The following is a 21,400-nucleotide window of genomic DNA, read 5'->3' as shown; positions in this document are numbered from 1 at the left end:
GGCAACAATTTTCTAAGGGGGTCTGAGAGGCCTTCCACTTCTAAGGCTACTCCCCCTGCTAAGGCCAAACTGGGGCCATCCACGCCCCCGAGAAGAACAGCCAAAAAGTTACCTCAAAAGATGACTTCTGAGAAGACTTTACCTCAAACAGCCTCCATTGTCGACGATGCCGTCTACTCCGTCGACGAAGATCCCAGTCGACGCAACGTCTACGTCAACTTTTACTTCTCCTAAACCTGAAATGTTAATGTCGACGGCGTCTTCACCGTCGACTATGGTCTATGTTGCTGTTAGACCTATCTCGTCGACGAAGGAATCTTCGTCTGCCATAGTAGCGCCTCGTTGACGACCAAGCTGAATAAGATCCTGTCGACGATAGCTTCGTCAACGCCACCGTCAACGGCTGTTTCATCACTGTCGACGAAGGCACCTCAGTCGTCGACGAAGGCACCTCAGTCGTCGACGATGACCTCTTTATCTGGAACCAAACCTCCGTCTTTGAGCCCATCGATGGGGCCTCCGTCGACGCCGCAACTGTCTACATGTACCACCATGCAGGTTTGGTCACAGTCTACAGCTTTTGCGTCCACGCCAAAGCCATCTTTGCTCCAGAGACGCGGTTGTGGCCTAGAACCTTTGTCTCCTCTACGCCTATCACCTCAAAAAGTACCCCTTCAAGTTACTGGACTCTGATAGTGAGGAGGAATCTGATATGGATGAAAGGTTTGGTACGGCTACAAGTCCTTCTGAATTGAACATCAAAATACCAGGAGGACGACCAAGACTACCATCATTCGCCTGAGCTTGTGACAGGAGATGACACAACTGTTCCCTCAGCTCAGATGCCAGTAGCATTGCTAACAAATCTTCAGCACATGCTCAATGATTATTACAGGCGTTTTCCTCCGTCGGAGTCCGAGGACTCTGTGCCTCCTACACCTGTGGTGCAAACGCCAGTTTGGGATTTTAGACCTCCGAAGTCTCCCCCACCTGTAGTATCCGATCAGCCTGAAGAACCACAATCTTCTGAGGAAGAAGAGAGATGAAGGGGAAGTCGATGAAGGTTCCATAATGTTGGAGTGGGACGATTATCAAGTGCATACACCTTGTCCCTCGCCTCCGGCTACTGCGGATTCACCTCCGGTGGACATAGGAGGATGTCATAATATTATGGAGAAAGCTACAAAACGCTTTCATATCGACATAGATGCTACACAACAAGAATGCTTCCTTTACGATTTCAATGATCAGCCAAGGAGGCAAGTTAAATCTATACCAATTATCGAGTTTATTTGGAAAGAAGGGATGAAGGTCATGTCTACTCCTGCATCTATTCCTCCAGTTCTGCCAAGGATAGATAAGAAATGTAAGGCTCCTGATAAGTCTCCAGCTTGCCTTATAGGACATCCGAAGTTAGATTCGTTAATCATACAAGCTTCACAGAAGCAGTCAAACCCTTCCTCTCCGATCGCTGCCCCACTGGATAGGGACGGCAGGCGTCTGGATGCAATTGGTAAGCGTGTATCAATAATGGCAGCAACCACAGTCCGGGCTGATAACTCATTGGTCATACTGGGCAGGTATGACTGGCAAATGTTGTCTCGCATCTCTCCATATGTCAACATGCTTCCAGGGCCCTCCAAGTCTGAGGCTTTGAAAATCCTGCAGGAAGGTGAAAGGATCTCGGCAGAGATGATAGACTCTGCAGTTGATGTAGCTTCAACTGGATTCAGACAATTGGCAGGAGCAGCTGTTTTACGGAGACATGGTTGGCTAAAAGCGACTTCGTTCTGCCAGGAGGTTCAAGCAAAGGTATTAGACATGCCTTAGAACAGAGTTCTTGTTTGGCCCGTATATTGGGGAAGCCCTGCAAACAATCAGAAAGGACACGGAGACAGCTAGATCCCTGGGCACTTTACAATTTCGAAAGCCGCCCTTTCAAGGTGCGAGAGGACGTGGATCGTCCTCTGATAAAGGAGGTTATAGTCACCGGTCCTTCTACAGGCAAGGAAATCAACGTTACCAAGGCCAACGTTACCAGTCCTAAGGTCAACGCAACACCAATTATTCCCCCAAAAAAAGGAAGCCTGCCTATAGTGGAAAGGATGAAAGACAATGAGTCCTCTACTGCCGCAACCTCACAAAAAGATTGGAGGAAAAATCTCAAATTTCTACTCAAAATGGTCCTCAATAACCTGGGACAGGTGGGTCCTGGACATTGTGGCCAAGGGCCATGCCCTCGAATTCGAAAACGCCCCCTCCCCCCTAAGGGCCCACCTCCAGCTCATCTCAAGGAGTTGTTTTCCCAGATCAATTTGATAAAGAAGGGAGCAGTAGAAAAGGTTCCTCAGGCTCAGAGGAGCAGGTTTCTACTCCAGATTCTGTCTCATAAAGAAGAAGAATCGAGAATGGCGTCCAATTCTGGATCTCCGTGCTCTAAACAAGTGTCTGAAAAAGCTGACGTTCCGGATGCTGTCACTTCAAGAAATACGGCATCTTCTTTCGGAGGGAGAATACATGGCTACCTTGGATCTCAAATGCATATTTCCACATCCCCATTTTGCCTCCGCACAGGAAATTCCTACGATTGAGTGGCTGGCAGGGATTATCAGTTAAAGGTCCTTCCCTTTGGACTACGCTCCGCACCCAGGGTGTTCACGAAGGTCCTGGCCCCAGTAGCAGCACACCTCCGGCTGGAGGGAATACAAATATTTCCATACTTGGACGACTGCCTTATCAAGGCGAATTCTTACACAAACGCAGGCAACCATATCCAGCGGTGTCGGCCTCTTCCAATCACTGGGTCTCTCCGTCAACTTCAACAAGTCACAACCAGAGCCATCCCAAAGACCAGCTTTCTTGGGAGTAACCCTGGACACACAGTTAGTACAAGCTTTCGTGTCCGACGAGAGGCAAGACAAGATACAGGACATTGCTCGAAATTTAGTTTTAAAAAAGTCAGTTTCAGCCCGACAATTCAAATCTTTCTGGGGATGGTCTCTTCTTGCATTCCTTTGATACCGAATTGCCGTCTCAGGATGAGACCTCTACAAGAAGAGCTCAGCCTGCAATGGCTGCAGATCTCCGGCTCGTTCAAGGACCATCAGAATCATCCCTCGAATCCGAAAAAATCTTCTCTGGTGGATTCAAAGAGAATTTGCAACAGGGTTGCGCGTTCCTCCAATACTCACCAAACTTTACAATCCCCACAGAGCTCATCTTCAGGGGTTAACAATCAGCGGGAAATGGAGTCCTCAACAAACTCTGGCACATCAATCTGTTGGAGCTGAGAGCCATCTTTCTAGCCCTCAAGTCCTTTCGCGCAATCTTGCAAGGGGCCACAGTATTGGTGCGCACATACAATACTACAAGCATGCACTATTTGAACAAACTGGGAGGAACCAGATCGGCTCTTCTGTCTCAGGAAGCCCAAGAAATATGGACATGGGGCAATACGACGCAATCAATCTGCTGGCGGTCCATGTACCGGGAACGGCAAACGTTTTGGCGGACACTCAGCAGGACAAAGGTGTCCACCCTCGAATGGGAACTTCACCAACCCACGGTGGGTCGAATATTTCAGCAGTGGGGTCATCCAGATCTAGACCTTTTTTGTGACCAAGGAGAACAGCAAATGCCAGTTCTTCGCAAGCTGGCATCCCCACAAAGACTCTCAGGGGAATGCTTTTTTGATCAACTGGTATCAAATGTATGCTTACGCCTTTCCTCCGATACAGTTGGTTCCCAGGGTTCTTCGGAAAATGAAGAAAGAGCCGTGTCGCCTGATCCTGATTGCCCCCAGATGGCCTCGCCAATACTGGTTTACCGAGCTCTTTCTCCTATCGGAGTGCGAACAATACAGTTTCGACCGATTCCGGACCTCCTCTCCATCCAGGATGGTCAGATTTACCACCCGGACCCGACATCTCTGAAATTAGCAGCTTGGAGCCGGAGTACCTTGAATTCGCCCACCTGAATTTGCCTCCAGATTGCAAAGAGGTGCTAGCCAAGGCTAGAGCACCTGCTACAATAAAAACATAGACTTAAATGGAAGAGATTCTGTATCTGGTGTCACTCAAATATAATTCATCCTTTTCTAGCCAAGCCAGAGCAGATATTACCGTTTTTCCTACATCTGGCAAGGTCTGGATTATCGCACGCAACTCTAAAGGTTTTCCTAGCAGATCTCAAGGTACCGCCAGGATGGGTCCACTTCACTCTATTCTTCCAGAATAATACAACAGTTCTTCAAGGGACTATTCAGAATGTTGCCTCTTGTTCGTCGTCCACCGCCATCATGGCAACTAAATGTAGTGGTCGCGCAACTCATGAGCCATCCTTTTGAACCAATTCACATGGTGGATTTGAAATTTCGTACATGGAAGGTGTCACTTTTATTGGCTTTAACTTCATCTAGAAGAGTCAGTGATGTCCAGGCTTTCACGGTCCAGCCACCTTTTCTGCAGTTCAAGTCCGTTTCAGTAGTGCTCCGCACAAATCCAAAATTCATGCCTAAAGTGCCTTCGGATTTTCATCTGAATGAGCCAGTCGTTTTAAAAACATTCTTCCCTAACACGCAATCCCCTGCGGAAAGGGCATTGTATACTCTGGACATCAAGAGGTGTTTGAAGTTTTACTTACAAAGTACTTCTGCAATGCGCAAATCGGATCAATTGTTTGTTGCCTATGGAACAATTAGTCAAGGTCATGCAGTGTCTAAACAAACAATAGCAAGATGGATATCTGCAACTATTGACTTTTGTCATACACAAGCAGGAAGACCTTTGCAGACAACGCCAAGGGCTCATTCTACGAGAGCCATGTCTTCCACGACTACTCTTTTTGCTGGAGTTCCTCTTCAGCACATCTGCAGAGCGGCAACCTGGGCTAGCAGGCATACTTTCACCAAACACTATTTGGACGCAGCCAGCGAGACTGATGCTTCAGTGGGTCAAGCAGTTCTGCGTAAACTTTTCAGTTAAGGTGAGCCTCGGTTTCCCTCTTCCTGCTTTTCAGACGCTTTTTTCATGCTTCGTATGTACATGCTCACGTTACTGCATTCTTTCATGTTTTTAGGAATGTGACATTTCTATTATATGGTCATGTGATTGTATGTATGTATGTATATATGTATGTATATATGTATGTGTTCGAGGCATGTGGGCTGCTAAATTCAGATCTATTGCATAGATCGCCGCCTAGTGTTGGGTCCGGATGATTGCACATTGTTGTCCTGGAAGAGTCTTCGAAGTATCACGAGATAGGTGGCTCCTTCCCTGGACTACAGTGCGCAGGGGCATCGACTCCATCCCCAGATTGTTTTTTTTCCGCCATTGGGTTCGGATGTGGTTTCGACGTCTCCGTGTCGGAACCGAAAAACTTTGTTCTTAAGGCCAAAAGGCCTTCGTTACCTGCGTCGGTATTGTTTGCGTACGGTCTCGAGCATCCTCAGACTCTCTGAGCCGGACTTCTGCGGAGTAGAGTAATTCTTCAGACATCGAGGCCCTCTCGTCGCAGCAAGACCCCGACGAACTTAACATGGAGCGGAGCCCGTTCAAGTTCTGCCCCGTCTGTGGATCCAAATATCCACATATTGACGTGCATCCAGTCTGTAATAAATGCCTCTCGCCGGACCACAACGAGGAAAACTGCATGGCCTGTTCAAAATTCAGGTCAAAGAAGACGCTCAAGCATCGGCACGCGGCGCGCCTCGAGGCCCAGCGAGCGGCCCCGTTACCCGACGACATATTCGACCCCGCAGAAGAAGGCGGTAGCCATCATCTTCAGATTTCTCCACCGTCGACGGAGGTCGAGGCAGAGCCCGAAGAACAAGTCGAAGGACAGGCCCTGGACCTTGAATACGTCGGAGGTAGGGGACGACGAAGAAGTTTATGGGGCCGCGGAAGATAGCTCTGAGGAAGAGCTATGCCCCGAAAGCTACATGACTCAGGCTCAGGTCACGGGATCGCCACTCAGCCTTACCCACGACCCGGCACCGCTATCCCCGGCCCTGCCTTCTGGCCGGCCATGGACACTCGAGCGGAGCCGCCATTACACGTATCGAAACCGAAACCTTCGGATTCGACGGCACCAAAGATGGCCGACGTCCCATCAAAACCGAAACCATCGGATTCGACAAAACCAAAAATGGCCGACGTCCAACAAAAAATAGCGAAGCCTGCTCCTTCATCGACTCCGTCACCCTCCGGCCCACAGAAGTCGAAGAAGGCTGTCGAGTCGACAGCGCCGCAAAAGGTGCCCAAGGAACCATCCTCTAAGAAGGCCGTCCATTAAGTGTCAAGCACAGTTGCTTCGGCGCGGACCTCGAAGACTGTTGACACGCCTTCGGCCGCCACTGGGGCGCCTCCCAGTAAGCGCACAGTCGAGTCAGTCAACTAAAAGCCATGACCCGAAGACAGGAGGCACTACGCATCGGCACAAAGATGCCGGATCTGCAGCAACGGCGTCGGCGCCAAAGGCTACAACTGAGCCGCGACCCGTTCGAAACGAAGATTCGTCGACGGAAAACTCGTCGACACCGAGGGACTCCGACGCTACCGAACATCGGCCGTCGGTTACTAAACCCTCTGCTTCCTTCACTAAGCAGGTCACCGACTCCCTCAAACGTATTCGGGAGAAGACTTTGTCGTCAACGGCTCCCACGCCTTCGGCTCCGAAATCGGTGGACACACCTCCGAAGACCTCGACCAAGCTTCTCTACTCTCTGCCACCTAAGGTGGCACCGAAGGCATTTGCACCCAGATCGGTGCCGAAAATCGCTGACACGTCGGAAACTTCGACGCACAAAAGCTTGGATCGACATCTAGCCTCTGAAGACCAATCAGAGCATTACATCGATGCCCAAACGGGAATATTGACCCGCTACAAAAGGAAAATCACTTCCCAACCACTGGAATCCTATGTCATTCCACTGAAAAAGAAAAGGCCGGCACAGGACATTCCTGCCCTTGTTGAACCTGTTCTGCTACCACCAAGAAGGAGTCCATCACCTTCCCCCAACCAATCAGGTGGAGAGGATGATGACCAAGATGACCAGTACAATTTCCCAGTTGACAATGACCCTGATGTTCAACTGGACTCATATGGCGATACTGGGGACCAAGGTGGACATCAAGTGCTACAAGATCCACAGGGGTTTGGGGCACGTACATCACCAACAGAGGATTCAGCAGCATTTTATGCTTTGATAGAGCGGGCAGCGGCAAATCATGATGTGGACATGCATGCTGACCCGGTAGAGGAAGATTTTTTGTTTGACACTTTCTCTGTCTCAGACAACAGTTAAAATACTTCCTATGCTCAAAGGTGTCCTTAAACATGCACCAGAAATCTTTAAGGAACCTACCAGGGCGAGAGTGGTAAACCCACGTATCGAGAAGAAATACAGGCCAGCACCTGGAGACCCTGCATATATTCGGGGACAGTTGCCTCTGGATTCGTTGGTGGTCGCCAATGCCCGCAAGAGGGCGAACTCCCAAACAACGGGTGAAGCTCCTCCCCCAGACAAGGAGTCGAAAGTGCTTGAGGCATCCGGCAAAAGGGTGGCTGCGCAGGCTGCCAATATCTGGCGTATAGCAAACACACAGGCACTATTGGCACGATACGATAGGGCGCATTACGACACCCTAGAACAGCTCCTTCAACACCTACCTGATGAGTTTAAGGAAGGGGCCGAAATGCTCATACAAGAGGGAAAGCTCATCTCAAACGCAGCAATAAAGTGTGCACTTGATGTGGCTGATACAGCGGCTAGGGGAATTAACACTAGCGTCATGTTAAGGCGTCAAGCTTGGCTTCGCATATCTGGCTTTAAACCCGATATTCAAACTACAATACTCAACCAGCCCGTCAATCCAGACAGACTGTTTGGTCCAGATGTTGACACCACCCTGGAAAAGATTAAAAAGGACAATGAGACTGCTAAGTCCATGGGGCGCTTCAGTCTCAACAATTCAGGGGAAGCACTTTTCGGCGCTCAGGAGCACGTGGTGTTACCAGAGGACAATTGGGTCAACAAGCACAATTCGCAAAAAGTGGTGCACAATCCTCGTACCCCAAGCAGGGTAGAGGGGGTTACAGAGGTAACGATGCCAAAGGCAGGGGCAGAGGGAACAACAACTCCCGTTCCTCTGCCGCCAACAAACAGTGACTCTCTGTCACTGCCCCCCGACCATCCAACACCTGTCGGGGGGAGACTCCAGCAGTTCCTGCCAGTCTGGACGTCCATCACCACGGACAGGTGGGTGAGAACTTATCCAGTACGGTTATTGTTTGGAGTGAACATCCACTCCTCCCAACATTCCCCCAAGACACCGTCCTATGTCGGTAGAGCACTTGGACTTATTGCAGCAGGAAGTTGTGGTGATGCTGCAAAAAGGCGCAATCGGGCTCGTACCAGTGGACGAGGAAGGAACGGGAGTCTATTCCCTATACTTCCTCATCCCAAAAAAGGACGGATCCCTCAGACCCATTCTGGATCTACGCCCTCTCAACATGTATATACTGTCAGAACACTTTCACATGCTGACACTGCAACAAATTCTTCCCCTGCTAAACCAAGGGGACTTCCTAGCAACCTTGGACCTCAAGGATGCTTATTTCCACATCCCACTCCACCCATCCCACAGAAAATACCTCCGGTTCACCATTCAAAACAGGCACTATCAGTTCAAAGTCCTACCCTTCGGGGTGACTACTGCCCCCAGAGTGTTTACAAAGTGTCTGGCGACAGTGGCGGCGCACCTCAGGAGGCAGAACATACATGTCTACCCGTAACTAGACGACTGGCTTGTTCAAGCAAAGTCGGAACAACAGTGCGCCGCGGACATGTCCCACACTAATCACCTCCTTCACAGTCTGGGGTTCTCGCTAAACTACCCAAAGTCGCACCTTCAACCAGCCCATGTGCGGCAGTATCTGGGCGCGACAATAAACACCCTGACTGCTATGGCTCAGCCAAACCCAGTCAGGATCGACAACATTCAATCGCTGATCCAGAGGTTCAGACCGCAACACTCCCTACCAGCGAGAGTGTTCATGCAGTTGATCGGCATGATGGCCTCCTGCATCTTCATAGTCCCGCACGCGAGGTTGCACATGCGTCTGCTCCAAGAATGCTTGGCAAATCAGTGGACACAGGCTCAGGGACAACTAACAGACCTAGTGTTGGTGACCGGTCAGGCATACAACTCTCTGCATTGGTGGAATCCACACAACCTTTGCAAGGGACGACCGTTCCAAGAGCCAGTGCCACAGATTATCCTAACGACGGACGCATCTCTCCAAGGGTGGGGAGCCCATGTGCTCCACTACACTGTGCAGGGACTGTGGTCCACCCAGCAACAGAAGTTGCACATCAACTACCTAGAATTGATGGCAATCTTCATGGCGCTAAAGTCCTTCAAAGTACATCTGTGGAACAAAGTCGTATTGATACGGATGGACAACATGACAGCCATGTACTACATCCAAAAACAGGGAGGCGCTCACTCGCCACAGGTGTCTCATCTGGCTCCGAGCATGTGGAAGTGGGCCATTCAGAGGAACATTTTCCTCATGGCAGAACACCTCCCGGGCAAGGACAATCAGATGGCGGATCTGCTCAGCAGATACAGCCATCAAATGCACGAGTGGGAGATACATCTGTAGGAGAGTAGGGTCTGCAATCCTATGATCACCCAGATTTTTGCTTTTTGCTTCACTGGTTTACTACTTTCCCTGGCTGTGGGCCTGCTAATCAGACCCACAGCCTAGCTGTTCTCTCTACTCCAAATTGTACCCAGGTACTGAATTGGCACTGGGCCCTTTCCAAGTCACTGTACCCAGGGCTGAGGTGCGCCCAGAGGTCTCCGAGGGGCTGCAGCACGTATTGTGCCACCCCTGGGCTGACTAACCAAACAGACACAACTGGCTGCTTGACAGCTGGGGCAGAGTGGTGTACTCACCCTCTGCTGTAGATATAGTATTCCTATATCTAAACCTAAATGGGCACACAGATCTATCAGTCACTCCTATGGCAGGCCTTGACAATCCTGAAGGCAGAGTGCTTGGAATCGTGTGAGATGGTGCTCTGGCATGAGCTAAGCCTGTCTGCGGCTTTCGGGATCCATCCCATAGCCGTTTCCATGATATCGCATACCATATACTCTTAAGTGCATTATAATCCTCGCGGTTATATGCCAACTCTGGTATCGCTTTATCAAAACATGTCGAGTAAGGTGTCATACGAATTGGAATACTAACCCCTCGCCAATTCTGGCGACGGGGTTAGCATTCCACCCTTCTAGAGGGACACGACATGTATGTAACCTATAACCCCGGTTAAAGTTCGACAGAGCCTTAGCTCCACAAAATGGATGCTGCCACCGAGACACAAGTCTGCCCTCCTGCTGCTGGGAGTCCTCCCAGAGCAGGAGGCAAGGACAGGATTTTGTGTATTCTAGGTAGGCAGGGCTTTAGAGGAAGGTGACTGCAAGTGGCACCCCGGTGCTCACTGTGCATAGGCCGGCTTGAACCAGTTCCAGGGACACTCCAGACCCTGAGCTGGGGAAAAGCCCGCCAAAGGAGAGTGGTGTAACCACCCCCCTCCTAGTCCCACCCATAGGGCAGGACTTAGTCGCGTGCCAGCCCCTTTTGCAGGATAAAGGTAGGAACTGTCCCCCTTCCAAATCAGATCATCTTTGAATCCTGAAACTACTTTCCACGAAAGGAACTCAAGACTTCTTCCCAAGATTCTCCCTTGTGACTAAGGAGTAGTCACCCTGCAGCAGCAGGCACCAACCAAGCTTCGCGGTTTGTTGCCAGTCTCTCCTTCGGATCAAGACTGCTCCAGCACGACGAGAACCGGCTTCCCTGGCACCTCTGACCTCAACCTACATCAGCCCAGCTGTGAACCGTGGGTGCGACGAGACCTCGAGGGACCGGCCATCTTCAGAACTGCACGACGCTTGTCCAGCACGACTCCCGAGTGACCCTCGACCGAGTGTTTTGGGGTAAGAGAAGCCCCGACCCTGAGCAGCTCCAGCACCGAAGTCCAGCCCCCCTGCATCCACGAGATCGGCGTGGGGCCCTTCTGCTTTTTGCTGCTCACCGCGTTGTCCAGGTCGCTTGCCCGTTGGCTAGTGGCCCCCTCACGACGCTCCACGACAACTAACACTGCTGGTCTGGTTGCTCCAGACTAGCCTGTGCTCCCCTCCAAAAGAGGAGCACCCTGGACCCTCCTGGTCCACTCAAGACGCCATTTTAGGTCCACCGCGTGGGCCTTGCATTTGCCAAGACTTGTTGCCCAATCCTGGGTCCAGCGACGTCGACAGCAAGAACCTTCGTGGGACAGCTCGCACCTCCATCCTGGTCGCCGACAACGCCTCCTGGTCCGAGAGACTGCAGAGCCCAGCAGCGCCCACTCACCTGGTCGAGGTGACTTCGCCCGGTGCCACTCTGGTGCCCATCTAATCACTGGCTAGTGATTCAGAACTTGGTCCCCTCTGCTTTCAAGTTTTCTTCCTCCCTGATCCAGGCTTGGATCACTCCGAACTTTCTTCACTGGCCGCCTGCCAGCAACTCTTTCTTCAGGCGCCTGGATCTTCAACGAGGGTTTCCGACGCAACTTCAACCCTATGCAGCCGCAGCCCCTGGGCTAGGTAACCTGAGTACTCCGGTGCTCCAGCATAGTCCAACACCCTAAGTGTTCGGATCCACTCCCGTTTTTGATCCACCTAGTCGGGTTCGCCCGAGAACAGTAACTTTGCAACTGCTAGCCTCCATAGACTTTGTCCCGCTTTACGCGTGAGAGTTCCCACTCTGCACACGACGTCCACAGGCCTCCTGCATCTAATCCCAGTGTTTAGAATTGTAGGCCTAGCGATTCCTGAGTCTAGAAAAGTATTACTTACCTGCTAGCAAGTTCGCATTCCACTTACTGTGTATATGGTTTTTCGTGCCCCTAGGGCATTTGTGTAAATTGTGCGACTTAAAGTATTTTCGTAAGAGTTTTGTTGTGTGCTTAGCTCCCTGACTCATAAAGAGTTCAGGGTAGACTTGTTATAAATAAATATCTGTTTTTCATAACAACTTGTGTGGTGTCCTTTCATTTGGTGTTCAAGGGGTAATGTGATGGTAAAACAGCTGGCTTAACGCGCCCTCTAGAGTCTTAGCCTTAGACTGCTCGTATCCATGCTACTAGGATAGCTGGTCTACAAGGTTGACTTACAACCAATCATCAATAAGGGTTGTTTGGACTGATACATAGTGATCACTAGAATAGTGAGCACTGCATATCAGGCCAACTTCTCACAACATCCATCAGTACTCCACCCGTACTTCCAGCAGTGGGGTCATCCAGAGATAGACCTGTTTGCCACAAGGGATAACGCAAAATGCCAAAGCTTTGCCGCCAGGTTCCCTCACCCGGAATCGCAAGGGAATGCGATATGGATGAGCTGGTCAGGCAAATTTGTGTATGCTTTTCCCCCAGTGCCTCTCATTCCGCTGGTGGCAAGAAAGCTAAAGCAACACTCGATGACTCTCATCCTGGTTGCTCCAACATGGACACGCCAACCATGGTACACCACGTTTCTAGAACTTTCCGTGGTACCGCATCAAAGGCTGCATCTCACATCCAGGCTCTTGACGCAGAACCATGGCGACATTCAGCATCCAGATCCGCAACAGCTCAATCTGGCGATCTGGCTCCTGAGGTCTTAGAATTTGGCTACCTCAACCTGCCTCCAGAATGCATGGACATCATCCGCGAGGCAAGGAAGCCCACGACCAGGGCTTGCTATGCAGCGAAATGGAAGCGGTTTGTCATTTACTGTACAGACCACAATATCCGCCCGCTGGATGCATCCATTCCTAACATCTGCTATTTGTTACATCTTTACAAATGCAATCTAGCGTACGCCTCCATTCGGATACATCTATCCGCCATAGCGGCTTATCTCCAGAATAGGCAGCACCTCTCTGTTTTCAGGGTGCCTGCCATTAAAGCCTTCCTAGAGGGACTGAAGCGAGTCATTCCTCCAAGAACACCACCAGCTCCAGTGTGGAACCTCAATGTAGTCCTCACTAGGCTGATGGGCCCACCTTTCGAGCCACTGCACTCCTGCGAAATTCAATTTCTGACGTGGAAAGTGGCTTTTCTCATTGCTATCACATCGGTCAGACGTGTTAGCGAGCTGCAAGCGCTCACAATCCAAAAGCCATTCATCCAAATACATTCCAACAGGGTAGTGCTCCGCACTAACCCTAAATTCCTTCCAAAGTTGGTGTCAGTTTCATATCAACCAAACTATTGACCTGCCTGCATTCTTCCAAAACCCACAAACGGTAGCAGAAAGAATGCTTCATACATTAGACGTTAGGAGGGCGTTGATGTACTACATTGACAGAACTCAACACTTTAGAAAGACACAACAACTTTTTGTTGCCTTCTCACCACAGCACAAAGGCAACCCCATTTCCAAAGCAGGAATAGCCAGATGGATCGTTAAGTGCATTCAAATCTGTTATCAAAAAGCTAAACGCACTTTAACAATACCCCCAAAGGCGCACTCCACACGCAAATTGGGGGCCTCCATGGCGTTCATGGGGAACATTCCCTTGGAAGACATTTGTAGAGCAGCCACTTGGGCTACACCACACACGTTTACCAAACATTACTGTGTAGATGTGCATTCCAAACAGCAAGCAGCTGTAGGACAGGCTGTTCTCAAAACACTTTTTCAAGCTTCTGCAGCTGGCACGGGCAACCGCCCTTAATGGAGGGACTGCTATGTATTCTATGCAATAGATATGAATTTAGCAGCCCACATGCCTCGAACTGAATATGCTACTTACCAGTATGCATCTGTTCTTGGCATGTAGGGCTGCTAACATTCATATCGCCCGCCCTCCTCCCCGGTGCCCGTAGCGGCTGCAGACACTCTCTTGCATTCATCATTAGCATGGACATCCTTTACACTATTTCACTCCATCTCTGCCACAATGGCTAAAAACAATCTGGGGATGGAGCCGATGCCCATGCGCACTGTAGTCCAGGGGAGGAGCCACCTATCTCGTGATACTTCGAAGACTCTTCCAGGACAACAATGTGCAATCATCCGGACCCAACACTAGGCGGCGATCTATGCAATAGATATGAATGTTAGCAGCCCTACATGCCAAGAACAGATGCATACTGGTAAGTAGCATATTCAATATGTATGTATGTATGTGTATATGTATGTGTATATGTATGTGTGTGTGTATGTATGTATATGTATATGTATATGTATATGTATGTATATGTATGTATGTATATATATATATATATATATATATATATATATATATATATATATATATATATATATATATATATATATATATATATGTATATATGCTACAAATAGCAGTACATATCCATGCTTGGAAGACGCTATCTACTCTGATTCATGCATGTGACTCTATGAAAGACACCCCAATACTGGAGAAGAACAATAGTTAATTACCTGTAATCTGTGGTTCTCCAGTATTGGTGTCTTTCATAGATTCACATGCAACCCGCCCACCTCCCCGCAGAAGCTCATAGGCTAATTGTTTTACCATCACTCCTGTGCGAGAAAATCTGAGAGCCTGAACCTCTGAGGAGAACCTTCTGGGGGGTGCTAACGCCTGATTGGCTGCAGTTTGGGCTATACAAAATAACTAGGATAGTCATGAGTGTGGAATTTTTTTTTTTCTCCTGTAGCTTGGGCTACTTTACGTCCTGGTTGGTTATTACCAAGGTTTTTCTATGTTATTAAGGCATTTTATTGCTTTTTTTTTATGTACCGTGGGACGCCCACTCCGGGGAATGATTCAGGCATGTTTAATCTGAGACACCAATACTGGAGAACCACAGATTACAGGTAAGTAACTATTGTTCTTACATAGCACTTATTCTCTCTCTGAATCCTCTTTTTTTTCCTTCTTCTTCTTACAGAGAGTCCGATATCACCAAGGAGCGGGTTCAGAAGATTCTTGCAACTGGCGCCAATGTTATTTTAACAACTGGCGGTATCGATGATATGTGCTTGAAATATTTTGTTGACGCAGGTGCAATGGCTGTGCGGAGAGTTTTAAAGAAGGACCTTAAGCGCATTGCAAAGGCAACTGGAGGTAGTTTTCTGCTTTTTCATTTTTAGATCTCTGCTAGACAGCTCATGCACCGTCTCTTTGACACAGGTTGTTTACAGTTAGTGGGCTACAGCCTGCCTTTTTTTTTTTTTTTTTTAGACTTGTAGAGCGCGCGGCTGCCCCCAAAGGGGGTGTCCCGGCGCTTAGACTGTGAGCTAAAAAAGAATAGGGCCTATAATAATGAAAATAGCCAGGTTTTAAGACGGCTACGAAAAAGTGTTTCAGAGGAAACAAATCTAAGATCTAAGGGGAGGCTATTCCATAGTTTAGCCGTCATAACAGCAAAGGCTTTGCCGCTCATTCTGGAGCGGCGAAATCGAGGGACAACAATGAGGCGCAGATTGTTGGATCGCAAATATCGCACTGACTGAGATAGTGTTAATCTCTTGCGTAAGTAGTCCGGTCCCATCCCATTGAGGGCCCGAAAAGCAAGAGTTAGCATTTTGAACTTAATACGACTTGCGATTGGAAGCCAGTGGAGTTCTTTGCGGTAGGCTGCAACTGAGTGTCGTGCAGGGATGTTGCCAATCAGCCTCGCTGCCGCGTTCTGAACAATCTGTAGACGTTCAATTTGATATTGGGGGGCCCCGGCATAGAGGCTGTTGGCGTAATCCAGATGTGAAGTTATTAAGGCCTGCGTGACCGTTCTGCGAGCATCTAATGGCAAAAAAGGAAAGATCTTTCGCATCATCCGCAGTTTCCCAAAACAGGCCGCAGTAACCTTATTAATTTGAGGATTGCACGACAGAGCATCATCGAACTGAAAACCCAGATTGCGAGCAGTGTGAACAGGGATGGGGGGAGGATTCAGCACAGTCGGCCACCACAAGGTAGAGGAAATGATAGTTTTTTGATTAAAAAAACAAGACCTCCGTCTTGTCAGTATTAAGACGTAGGTGGTTGGATGCCATCCAGGAACATACTTCGCTCAAACAGTGGCGAAAACTGGCGAGACTGGAGTCAGAGTGATCTCTAAAAGAAAACATAAGCTGTGTATCATCAGCATAAGAGATCACTCTGACCCCAAGTGACTCGACCACCTTAGCCAGGGGGGCCAGATACACATTGAAAAACAATGGACTCAGGGCAGAGCCCTGCGGCACTCCACAGACAAGGGGTTTACATACAGCCCCTAGCTTACCATTTGTCCACTTCCATGTTCTTTACCTCTCCCGCCCTTTAATTGTGCTTAAACACTATCTGTGGTTCCGTTCCTATTTCTTTTACGGTAAACAAATGTAAGCAATGCATATTGGCTTTCTACTTGGGTTCTGTTCTCTGTATTCCATGTTCTCCCCCCGCCCCCCACACCCACCCACAATGTCTTTCTACTTTGGTTACATTCTTGGTGTTACTTGATCCCCCCCCCCCCCCCCCGTAACTTTCTCTTACCTCACCCACCCAATTAGAGCCCATGGTAGTATGGGTGTACAGATGAACCCTGGAATGATTTTGTTCACATTGCAGTTATGGACTAGTACGAAATAAAGCAGATATGCAGTGAAACTGCATTTTTCAATATTCCTGTTGTTCGCCTGGAGCAACACAAATTTTATGCAAAGGAGTAAAATGACACAAAATGAATGTTTTAGTAGCAAAATACCTACATTTTAAACAGCTGCCAAGCATTTTAAAATTGATTGTTTGGGTTTTCTGCGTGTGCTTGCAACGGTGTGTGTATGTATATATGTGTATGTAAATAATTATAATAAATTGGCAACACAGTTGTTGGTTATGGAGAGGAACGTGCAGTTCATCATAATAATGCTCCTACTTCCTCATGGCACTGCTGCCCCTCCCTCTTCATCGCACTACTGCTCCTCCATCTTCATGGAAGTCCTTCTCTCCATTCCTCCATGTATTACTTCTCAGCTTAATCGCATTGCTCTGTACCCCACTCCGATCTATCCCACTCCACCCTCATCACTCTAATCTACTCCACCCCAATCTAGTCACTTTTAGCCATGCGTGTACAAAATGACTAAAACACACTGCCGAAGCCAATAGCTCATGTAGGCAAGACGTGTTGTCTTGGCCAATGCTTGTTTGGGTGAGTATGTTGTTGCTGGTATAGAAAGGAGGGTTAAAAGAAGCGCCCAGGTGCACATAAACCTGTAGGAGAAAAGACTTGTGTACTTAACCCCTTCGGGGCTGATGAGGAGCTCAGCTCGTCATGAGCGTAACCTGCCGTGCGCTCATGACGAGCTGAGCTCGTCCTGTAACGCGGTAATTTTCAAATTGCCGCGTACAGCGGGAAAATGTACCGCATCGATGCGGTTAAGGGTAACTGGACATAGTTGCTGGAGTTAACTATCCATGACTCCTCTTTTCCTAACTTTTATGTTCGAGGCATGTGGGCTGCTAAATTCATATCTATTGCATAGATCGCCGCCTAGTGTTGGGTCCGGATGATTGCACATTGTTGTCCTGGAAGAGTCTTTGAAGTATCACGAGATAGGTGGCTCCTCCCCTGGACTACAGTGCGCATGGGCATCGGCTCCATCCCCAGATTGTTTTTTTCCGCCATTGGGTTCGGATGTGATTTCGACGGCTCCTTGTCGGAATCGAAAGAAACTTACTTCTTAAGGCCAAAAGGCCTTCGGTATTCGCGTCGGTATTGTTTGCGATCGGTCCCAAGCATCGTCTGACTCTTCGGGTCGGACTTCTGCGGAGTGGTTTACTCTTCGCGCATCGAGGCCCTGTACTCGCAGCAAGACCCCGGCGACTTCATCATGGAACGGAGTCCGTTCAAGCGCTGCCCCGTGTGTGGGTCTAAATGCCCACACATCGACGTGCATCCAGTCTGTAATAAATGTCTATCGCCGGAACACGACGAGGACAACTGCATGGCCTGCTCCAAATTCAGGTCAAAGAAGACGCTCAAGCATCGGCGCGCGACTTGATGCCCTACACGCAGCCCCGGCACCCGACGACATATTCGACCCCGCAGAAGAAGGCCACAGCCATCATCTTCAAATCTCACCACCATCGACGGAGGTCGAGGCGAATCCAGAAGAATACATCGAAGGACAGAGCCAAGACCTTGACTACGTCGAGGAGGTAGGGGACGACGAAGAAGTCTATGGGGCCGCGAAAGATAGCTCAGAGGAAGAGCTATGCCCCGAACGTTACTCGACTCAGGCTCAGGTCACGGGATCGCCACTCGGCCTTACCCACGACCCTGCACCGATATCCCCAGCCCCGCCTTCGGGCCCGGCCACGGATACACCGGAGGAGCCACCGTTGCGTGTATCGAAACCGAAACCGCAACCATTGCTGTCGACAACACCTAAGATGGCCGACATCACGGCAAAAACGAAACCGAAACCTTCGGTCTCCACGGCTCCTAAAATGGCCGCCGACTCGGCAAAACCGAAACCTTAACTTACGGCTTCGACAACATCTAAAATGGCCGACGTCCCGTCCAAGCCAACGAAGCCTGCTCCGTCTTCAACTCCGTCGCCTTCGGGCCACACGAAGTCAAAGAAGACTGTCGACTCACCGGCGCCTCAAACAGTGGCCAAGGACAGGTCCTCCAAAAAGGTCGTCCATCCTACCTCGACGTCTGCAGCGTCTACCACCAAACGCACGGTCGAAGCCAAGTCCACTAAGGCCCAGGATCCGACAGCCGGAGCCACTACTCATCGGCACAAGGATGCCGGAACGGCATCGACGGCGTCGGCGCCTAAAACTACCACAGGGCAGCGTCCCGTGGAAGGCCAGGAATCATCGGTGGCCACTTCTGCTACGCCGAGGTCCTCCGAAGCGGACGAACATGAAGCGTCGGCTGCCAAACCCTCGGCTTCCTTTATGAAACAGGTCACCGACTCCCTCAAGAGAATTCGGGAGAAAGCCCTGACGTCTGCGTCTACCGCACCGTCGGATCCGAGACCTGCAAAGTCGTACTCCAAGCTTCTCTACGTTCTACCACCAAAAGTGGCGCCGAAGGCGTTTGTGGCCAAAACGGTCTCAAAGAACACCGAAACGCCGGAATCTTCGACGCCCAGTCCCAATTTGCCTCGGCCAACTGCGTCAGAGGACAATTCGGAGCATTACATAGATGCCCACACGGGGAAATTGACACTTTATAAAAGAAAGATCACTTCCCAACCATTGGAATCATTTGTTATTCCACTGAAAAAGAAAAGGCCGGCACAGGACATAACTCCACTTGTTGAACCTATTCAGTCTCCACCAAGGAGGAGTCCAACACCTTCCCCCCACCAATCAGGGGGCGAGGATGATGAACAAGATGACCAATATAACTTCCCTACTGGAAATGACCCTGATGTACACCAGGACCCATATGTCGACGCTGGGGACCAGGACAGCCATCAAGTGGTGCAGGACCCTCGGGTTTTTGGGTCACGTACGTCACCTACTGAGGACTCAGCAGCATTCACTGCTTTAATAGAACGGGCAGCTGCAAATCATAATGTGGACATGCACTCTGACCCGGTGGAGGAAGATTTCCTGTTTGACACTTTCTCTGTCTCAGAAAGAACAGTCAAAACACTCCCCATGCTGAAAGGTGTCCTTAAACATGCACCAGAGATCTTTAAGGAACCAACACGAGCAAGGGTGGTAAACCCACGTATTGAGAAAGTACAGGCCAGCACCTGGAGACCCTGCATATATTCGGGGACAGTTGCCTTTGGACTCATTGGTGGTCGCAAATGCCCGCAAAAGGGCCAACTCCCAAACGACGGGTGAAGCTCCTCCCCCAGACAAGGAGTCGAAAGTGCTTGAGGCTTCTGGCAAGCGGGTGGCTGCGCAGGCTGCCAATGTATGGCGTATAGCAAACACACAAGCACTGCTGGCGCGTTACGATAGGGCGCATTACGACACCCTAGAACAGCTCCTTCAACATCTACCTGATGAGTATAAAGAAGCAGGCGAAATGCTCATTCAAGAGGGGAAGCTTATATCAAATGCTGCAATTAAGTGTGCACTTGATGTCGCAGACACAGCGGCTAGGGGGATTAACACTAGCGTCATGCTAAGGCGCCAAGCCTGGCTTCGTATATCTGGTTTTAAACCTGACATCCAAACTACAATCCTCAACCAGCCCGTCAATCCTGACAGACTGTTTGGCCCTGATGTAGACACCACACTTGAAAAGATTAAGGACAACGAGACTGCTAAGTCCATGGGGGCTCTCCAATCTCAACAGTTCTGGGGCAACACTTTTCGTCGCTCAGGTGCGCGTAGTGTTACCAGAGCACACTTGGGACAACAAACACAATTCGCAAGAGGTGGTGCGCAATCCTCGTACCCCAAACAAGGTAAAGGGGGTTACAGAGGTAACAGTGCCAAGGGCAGAGGCAGGGGAAACAACAACTCGCGTTCCTCTGCCACAAACAAACAGTGACTCCCTGTCACTGCCCCCCGACCATCCAACACCTGTCGGGGGAAGACTCCAGCAGTTCCTGCCGGTCTGGTCATCCATCACCACAAACAGGTGGGTGAGAAAACTAATTCAGTACGATTATTGTTTGGAGTTAATATCCACTCCTCCCAATATTCCCCCAAAACACCGTCCTATGTCGGCAGAGCACTTGCACTTATTGCAGCAGGAGGTGCTAGTAATGCTGCAAAAAGGAGCAATCGAACTCGTGGAAGAGGAAGGAACAGGGGTCTATTCCCTGTACTTCCTCATCCCAAAGAAGGACGGATCCCTCAGACCCATTCTGGATCTACGCCCTCGCAACATGTATATACTGTCAGAACATTTTCACATGCTAACACTGCAACAAATCCTTCCCCTTCTCAACCAAGGGGATTTCCTAGCAACCTTGGACCTCAAGGATGCTTACTTCCACATCCCGCTCCACCCGTCCCACAGAAAATACCTCAGGTTCACCATTCTCAACAAGCACTATCAGTTCAAAGTCCTACCCTTCGGGGTGACTACTGCCCCCAGAGTGTTTACAAAGTGTCTGGCGACAGTGGCAGCGCACCTCAGGAGACAAAGCATACATGTCTACCCGTACCTCGACGACTGGCTCGTTCAAGCAAAGTCGGAAAGACAGTGCGCCTCACATGTCCCACAATATTAAACTCCTTCACAGCCTGGGGTTCTCCTTAAACTACCCAAAGTCGCACCTTCAGCCAGCCCATGTGCGGCAGTATCTGGGCGCGACAATAAACACCCTGACTGCTATGGCTCAACCAAACAGTCAGAATCAACAGCATTCAGTCGCTGATCCAGAGGTTCAGACCG

General features: G+C 49.7%; 1 protein-coding gene across 1 annotated transcript in view; it reads left to right on the top strand.

The window, feature by feature from the left end:
- TCP1 (t-complex 1) overlaps positions 1-21,400 on the top strand; it is a 175,772-nt gene that overhangs the window by 76,291 nt on the left and 78,081 nt on the right. Inside the window, exon 8 of the mRNA XM_078648976.1 lies at positions 14,984-15,159. Within this exon, the coding sequence (XP_078505102.1) occupies positions 14,984-15,159 (176 nt within the window). The remainder of the gene's footprint in view (positions 1-14,983; positions 15,160-21,400) is intronic.

The sequence above is a fragment of the Lissotriton helveticus genome, chromosome 6 (genome assembly GCF_964261635.1).
Source record: "Lissotriton helveticus chromosome 6, aLisHel1.1, whole genome shotgun sequence".
NCBI lineage: Eukaryota > Metazoa > Chordata > Amphibia > Caudata > Salamandridae > Lissotriton > Lissotriton helveticus.
The sequence above is the reverse complement of the archived record's forward strand: the minus strand, read 5'-3'. Positions and strand labels throughout refer to the sequence as shown.